Source organism: Trematomus bernacchii, unplaced genomic scaffold (assembly GCF_902827165.1).
Source record: "Trematomus bernacchii unplaced genomic scaffold, fTreBer1.1, whole genome shotgun sequence".
Taxonomy (NCBI): Eukaryota; Metazoa; Chordata; class Actinopteri; order Perciformes; family Nototheniidae; genus Trematomus; species Trematomus bernacchii.
The window spans coordinates 9213200-9220714 of NW_022987727.1; the positions used below are offsets into that span (position 1 = coordinate 9213200).

Here is a 7515-nt window from a genome sequence, read left to right on the forward strand (position 1 = left end):
TATTAATAATGTCAGACAAAGATATGTTTGGAAAAATTACGACTTATAAAAAAAAGAAATATATATCATAATTAAAATATGAACGTAAAAAATCGGAATACATGTCAATATTTTTGTTCTTATTATCTTATTTGCTAAACGTTTTCGTGTAGTGCTTTCTATGTTGTTGTATTATTTTATTACGCTTATTTATTAATGTTCACCACCACGTTTTCCTAGGACTGACGTTCTTAGGTGGGGTGATTCCGCTTTGAACAGGATTTTCTATTGCCACTGTTCTTGTTTTTCTATGAACTGAATAAAGTTGCATTAAAAAAAATTAAAACGAATTCAACCAATCAGAAGCGGGCTCTACTGTCTTTTCGGCCAATCAGATTCCGCAGCATTTTCGACGCGTCAGAGACTATAAATAACCCCCCCGAGGAAAATCACGTCAGTTACTTCTTACACTGGACCCATAAAGGCCTTGCTGTGAGAGATAACTTGGACTTTTCCGTTTATTAATCAAACTCCGTATACTCCACATATTCAGAAAATGGTGAGTACGATAGTACAGCTTTTGTCTACTGAAAGTATGTATATTTAACCAAATGCAATGCTCCGAACATGTGTCATCATGCGAAAACGTAACCAGCTTACCGTTTACTCTTTAAAGAAGACTCATCAGATTTTAAAATGTTAACAAAAATGTTGAGGTGTAAGATGAAAAACCAAATTTCGTCATGTATATGTAGTTTTAACAGTGATGTTGATAAATTAAGTGTAACTCGACGGAACTAAGATGTCGTGACGCATTTACATTCGGCGCCAATTGTTGGAAATGTATACACTTCCTGTCTCCTTTGTGGGCGGGTTTAATGTTTTTATATTAAAACAATTAAATATTCACACAAATGTAAAAAAAAAATGTCTTTCAATTGCAGTTCATCAGGGCGTTTTTTTTTTTTACTTACGTTTGAAATTTTTACTCGTCAATAGAATTAACGTGTTGCCAAATCTCGCGAGAGTTCTTTTTGCTGCGACGTTTTTGTCGAACACGGTGTATGTTCGTGTCGAACACGGTGTATGTTCTTGTCATGTTAGAGAGACAAGCGAACTGGGTCCAGTGTTAACTAAGTTTAGCATTGTGAGAGAGAGGCGATTAATAAATGTGTTAACGTTCAGATATTTTACGCCAAAAGTGCCACCATTAATTACCCTCAGGGGTGTGGCAGTGGTGCAGTCCTTGTGACACAGAAAATGTAAATGCGTAGTCTCCTTTCTTAATCCTGTCTGCATACAGCTGCGTCATTGTGCTTTCGGTATTGGACCTAATATGAACAGTATTTAGCCTTATTTTTTAATAAAGGGTTTTCTGTTCGGATGACAAATGTGTGTCAGGTTACTTAAAAAATGAGGTTATATAATTTGGTTATTAAAAGAGCCGTTATCTCTGGAGCAGTCCTCCACATGTGGCGATATGTTCGAATATATATTTTTAGATTTGCACAAGAATAAGTCAACTAAGCTTCCTTTATATTTTCTTAACAACCTTTTTTTTCGTTACAGCGTGAGTGTCTGTCCATCCACGTCGGTCAGGCTGGTGTCCAGATTGGCAATGCCTGCTGGGAGCTTTACTGCCTGGAACATGGGATCCAGCCGGACGGCAGGAAGCCCGGTGACCAGTCAATTGGAGGAGGAGACGATTCCTTCAACACCTTCTTCATGGAGACTGGATCGGGAAAGCACGTCCCCAGAGCAGTTTTTGTTGACCTGGAGCCCACTGTCATCGGTAAATTCACATTAATTATAAATGATAAAAGTTCAGAAATGCGTGTTTTTTTTAGTTTTTTTTTTATAAATACACCTCTCGTACAAAACTTCCAATAAATTAATGCTTATTATCCTTAGATGAGGTGCGCACTGGGACCTACCGCCAGCTGTTCCACCCTGAGCAGCTGATCACTGGCAAGGAGGATGCTGCCAACAACTACGCCCGTGGACACTACACCGTCGGCAAGGAGGTCATCGACCTGGTGATGGACAGGATCCGCAAACTGGTGGGTATATTTAGAATGGAAGTCAATTTCAAATGTTGCTGAAGAGTATTAAATGGAAATGAATCGGTGTATTGCCAAGTAGGTTTTCACATACAAGGAGTTTGCGAAAATATGTTGGTGAATACCAAAGTAACAGCGAAAATAAGTATTGCAAAGCCAATTATCATAAATAATAACAAATATGTGACGTTGACTTCCTCCACCCTGCAGAATTCAGTTTAAGATCCTCCTGATCGCATTCAAAGCCCTCCATGGTATGGCACCCTCTGATCTGTTTTCATTTAATCTATTGTATACGTTTACATGCTGTGCACAAATAAACCCTTAAATAATTAGCTGTGAGCCCTGGGAACTGCAGTTTTTTTGCTATATAAATAAAGTTATTTGATGATTTTTCTCTTCTTTTGTTTCAGTCGGACCAGTGCACTGGTCTTCAGGGTTTCCTGGTTTTCCACAGCTTCGGAGGGGGCACCGGCTCTGGTTTCACCTCCCTGCTGATGGAGCGTCTGTCTGTCGACTACGGAAAGAAGTCAAAGCTGGAGTTCTCCGTTTACCCAGCTCCCCAGGTGTCCACCGCTGTGGTGGAGCCCTACAACGCCATCCTCACCACCCACACCACCCTGGAGCACTCTGACTGTGCCTTCATGGTTGATAACGAGGCCATTTATGAGATCTGTCGTAGAAACCTTGATATCGAGCGTCCCTCTTACACCAACCTCAACAGGTTAATGAGTCAGATTGTGTCCTCCATCACTGCATCCCTTCGTTTTGATGGTGCCCTCAATGTTGATCTGACAGAGTTCCAGACCAACTTGGTGCCCTACCCCCGTATCCACTTCCCTCTGGCCACCTATGCCCCTGTTATCTCTGCAGAGAAAGCTTACCATGAGCAGTTAACGGTGTCAGAAATCACCAATTCCTGCTTTGAGCCAGCCAATCAGTTTGTTAAATGTGACCCACGCCACGGTAAATACATGGCCTGCTGCCTTTTGTACCGTGGTGATGTGGTTCCCAAAGATGTGAATGCTGCCATTGCAACCATCAAAACCAAGCGCTCCATCCAGTTTGTGGACTGGTGCCCCACTGGTTTCAAGGTGGGCATCAACTACCAGCCGCCCACTGTAGTTCCTGGTGGAGACCTGGCCAAGGTGCAGAGGGCTGTGTGCATGCTGAGCAACACCACTGCTATTGCAGAGGCCTGGGCTCGGCTGGACCACAAGTTTGATCTGATGTATGCTAAGCGTGCCTTTGTGCACTGGTATGTGGGGGAGGGTATGGAGGAGGGGGAGTTTTCTGAGGCCAGAGAAGACATGGCTGCTCTGGAGAAAGATTACGAGGAGGTTGGAGCTGATAGTCTGGGAGGTGAGGATGAGGAAGGAGAGGAGTATTAGAAAGGCAAACATTCCCCTTTATTGATCTCTGTGCCTTTTGTGTCAAATAAAATCTGTTTGTGAACTGAACTTATCATTTGCACTCTTCAATAAATTCACTGATGTTGAAAATGAACTGCCTAGATGGGTTGTATGTATTCACTTCATTTCAATCAAAAATGTTTTGACTCAATTTAGTCACTTGGGGCCAGTGGTGTTAACATGTTCTCAACAGACCAGGCATTGGCAATCTACTCAAATGTACTGCTGGATTCATCACTAAATCATTTCACAACATCAGATGATTTAAGAACATCATTTGCATATCTTACATTCACTTAAAATGGGAATTATGCTTTACGTGAGAAGAACTCACAAGTCCTAACATAAAACCCCTGGTTTAAAATAAGGTGTGATCTTCACTGGGGTGGGGGCTCTCATGCTGGCAAACAGGTGGTGTTCCCAGATGGAAAATGAATTAAACTGAAAGCCGTATTAAGAAACATGTAAAGCCAACATTCAAAAAGACTACATAGTTTAGTAAAAAAGTGTTTTAAAAGTTTTAAATGTTCAGTTATTTTTCACCATGTTGGGTTACGAATAAAAGGATTTCTTGAAATGAAGCAGTGTTTGATTTCCTGAAATGAACTGAAACAAAACCAAATGGATTCTACATCACATCGACCTTAAAGAATACAGTGTTATTGCAGTTACAATTGCCTCTATCGTAGTAATTAATGCATTTTGTACATTATGATCAGTTATTGGGCAGAAACGCATGCCAAATAAGAGATCTAATAAAGCTACCTTAATGTAGATTTTCCCTTTATGCATACGTACAGAATACGGACGCATACACACGAAGTACCCTCAAGTGTTCGAGTTGTATTTGGCTCTACTGAAACAGGCCCTGAAAATAATGCTATGTGAATCAGATCGGACGGTGTTGTACACTAAAACATGCACGAAATTAAATGAAATGTTACTACTGGAGTCTTAAGAGACAGGAGCAGCAAGATGAAAACAAAAGACTGGCTTAACAATTGCACTGGATTGCAGTATTCCAGCAGTTTCTGTTGAATATTCAACTTTTAACTACAAATTGAATATTGCAGATAGTTAAAACAAAGATAATACCAGTAGCTTAAATCTTCACACGTCTGCTGCAGTGTGTCAGTCAAGTTAAAGGCTGTGGCTGCGTCTCAGGTCGACTATTTTAATTTCCTCGGTCGTCGGTCCTCGGTATCACCGGAAGTTGATTTGTCTGCGCCATCTTGAGTAGCGTCCCATGGCTCTTATTTCTGCCGGAGGACCGAGGATCGAGGAGCGAGGAGCGATAATGGAGGAGCGATAACCGAGGAACCACCAGACCATCCTCTGGTGAAATCCTCAGATACTCGCTCCGCCCCCTGATCTGATGCTTCTTGACATGAGAGCAGTTTCCCAGCGGAGTGAAGAAAACACATGAAACTCACGAGACTCACTCCTCAGTTTATACTGTGTTTTGGTTCAATTAATGCATCATTCAGTTACAAATGTGATATATCTGAACAACAAAGTGGTCAAAAATTATTTTATTCATTTATTGGAAACATTTTCATGATCGCTTTTTCGTTTTATATTTTCATTTATTGTCATTTCCATTCAGTCAGTCATTAAGTGCTATTTAAAATGTTAATTTGCTACATATCCACACAAACAAACAAAGTGTGCAATCCAATGAATGTTAATCTAACTGGGTTTTGATAGATAACATATCTCTTTTTCTTCTCTGAATTATTTTATTTCTATTGTGCACTCTAATCAATATTAATCTAACTATTGTTCGTTTTGTAGTGCCTAGAGAAGGGAGTCGGAAGCGGTGCATCGAAGGTGCAAATCTCACTTTATTGAGCAGCAGAAATCGACATGCTTACGGTCGCAGCCCGAGAAGGCAAGAGCAAGTGAAAGGGACACACAGGGTGTTTCTCAATCGCGAGTACGCTTGCTTGGTAGCACATGTCTGCCGAGCATCTTGCTTCAGAAGCGAGGCAAGAATACTTCCTGGCATTCGGAAAACAAAGAGTGGAACAGGCTAGCAAGTGTGCAGGTGTGCGTCATATGAGAGGCCCCGCCTTACATTTTCCGCCACAGATTTTGGAAATTGGTCCGTGCGCAAAGCATTGTGGGGATTTTAAGACGGGCTCGGTAGATTTCCAAGTATGCTGGAGATTGGAACAGTACTTCGGCGGCACTCGATGACGTAGTATGCTTGAAATAGTGGCTCTGAAGCAGCTTTACTCGCGATTGAGAAACACCCACACACGGTAGGTACCCCGGAGGTACCGTCAACATATATGTCCGGGCGGAAACAATACCCCCAACCTGTAGTTCCTGGATTGAATTATGTAACCCCGTTAATTAGTGATCACTACACAAGCCCCCCCAGAATTCAACCATGGACACAATCCTCGCGTCCGGGAGGAAGCACCACAGGGGCCGAGGAGGGCGGGGCCCGCCGGCGAGGGCCGGGCCATGTAACGGGGCCGCAGGAGAGGGTAGGGGCCCCAACGAGGGCGAGGGCATCCCCACTGGGGGGTGGGGGGCGGGCCGGAACGGGCCGTCGTCAGGGGGCCGCAGAAAGCAGGGTCCCTGTGTTGCGACGTGGGGACGGGCGTGAAAAACCCGGAGGTCCCCAGCAGGGAGGAGCGCCGCCCGGCCGCTGGCGAAGGCACAGCGGCGGCGGGTACGAAATCCTCGGGAGGAAGGAGCCGTGTCCCCGGGAGGAGGGAGACGTGGACAGGGGAGAGGCCAGACGGGGCGGCGTCGAGGCGAACCGTGAGCCGCGGTTAGAGGAGAGGCCAGGCAGGGTCCCGAAGCGCGCCACCCGCGGGCCGATGAAGGCATGGGCGACGTTCGAAACCGGCGAGGGAAGAGGCGAGACGGGGTCCAGAAGCGCGTCACCCACGGGCCGAAGCAGGCGTGTGTGACGTCCGAAACCGCCGTCGAGGTGGTGATAAAGCGAGAGGGTCCACACGAGGCCGACCAGACATGGTCGAACCTCCTCTCAGGCACCAGAAAAAGCTTAAAAATGGTCGTCCCGTCCACGAACAAAAACAGGTGGGCGAAATAGCGAGAGGATCCACGCGAGGCCGACCAGACTTGATCGAACCTCCTCTCAGGCACCACAAAAAACAAAAACAAAAAAAACATAGCCGATAGCCGCTAGCTGCTGTGGCTAGCCGTCGTTAGCTGTCGCCAGCTGCTAGCCGTTAGCAGTCGTGGCTAGCTGTTCTCGGCGGCCGTTAGTCGCTGGCCGGACATGCAGCCGCATGTCCCGAATAAACCCGGCACGGTCGTGTATCGGCTCCATGGAAGGCTTGCTGTCCCCCAGAGCCGAAAAGCCGTGGAAATGGCGAGCTTCGTCCGCGTCCATTCCGGAGGGCGCACCGAGCCACAGTCCGAGCGCACGTGGCAGCCACGGAGGTCTCCAAAAATCCCCGGCATTTCGAGAAAAGCTGCGCTTTTTGCCGTGTTCGATTCAGTCTCGGATCCTTCGCGAGATTTATGTCAGGGTCACCAATGTAGTGCCTAGAGAAGGGAGTCGGAAGCGGTGCATCGAAGGTGCAAATCTCACTTTATTGAGCTGCAGAAATCGACATGCTGTCGGGTCGCAGCCCGAGAAGGCAAGAGCAAGTGAAAGGGACACACACACGGTAGGTACCCCGGAGGTACCGTCAACATATATGTCCGGGATTGAATTATGTAACCCCGTTAATTAGTGATCACTACAGTTTATACATTTTAAGAATGGCGTTTATCTTTTTTGAGAATGAGTTCTTATTTTATTTAAAGTGGACCTATCATGCTATATTTAAATGATATATTGTAGGGCCATACCTATATAAGGTATATTTATACGTTTCTGTTTTCAAAATACCAAACAGATCATGCATTTTAGCCATGCCTCATTTCGCTCAGGACTCAGGAGAGGGTAGCCGTGCTCTGATCAGCTGCTAGGCTGTCAGAAGAGGGGGAGAAAAAGAGATCTCCGTCCTCCGTGTTTTATTATATAGAGTGAGTCGTTATTCATTTGTTTTAAAGCTCAATAAATAACAAAGAAGACC

General features: G+C 44.9%; 1 protein-coding gene across 1 annotated transcript; it reads left to right on the forward strand.

Annotated features, from left to right (window-relative positions):
* The first annotated feature begins 420 nt into the window (after positions 1–420).
* LOC117494377 (tubulin alpha-1C chain-like) lies at positions 421–4028 on the forward strand. Its single transcript, XM_034145257.1, has 4 exons — positions 421–538; positions 1549–1771; positions 1891–2039; positions 2453–4028. Exons 1-4 carry the CDS (start codon positions 536–538, stop codon positions 3428–3430), a joined length of 1353 nt encoding a protein of 450 aa, XP_034001148.1. The 5' UTR covers positions 421–535; the 3' UTR covers positions 3431–4028.
* Positions 4029–7515: the final 3487 nt, after the last annotated feature.

Bases quoted from the DNA above. Each gene is read 5' to 3' on its own strand.
- LOC117494377 (XM_034145257.1), top strand. The intron at 1,772-1,890 runs GTAAATTCACAT...TATTATCCTTAG, and splicing joins CCTGGAGCCCACTGTCATCG to ATGAGGTGCGCACTGGGACC. The intron at 2,040-2,452 runs GTGGGTATATTT...CTTTTGTTTCAG, and splicing joins TGGACAGGATCCGCAAACTG to TCGGACCAGTGCACTGGTCT.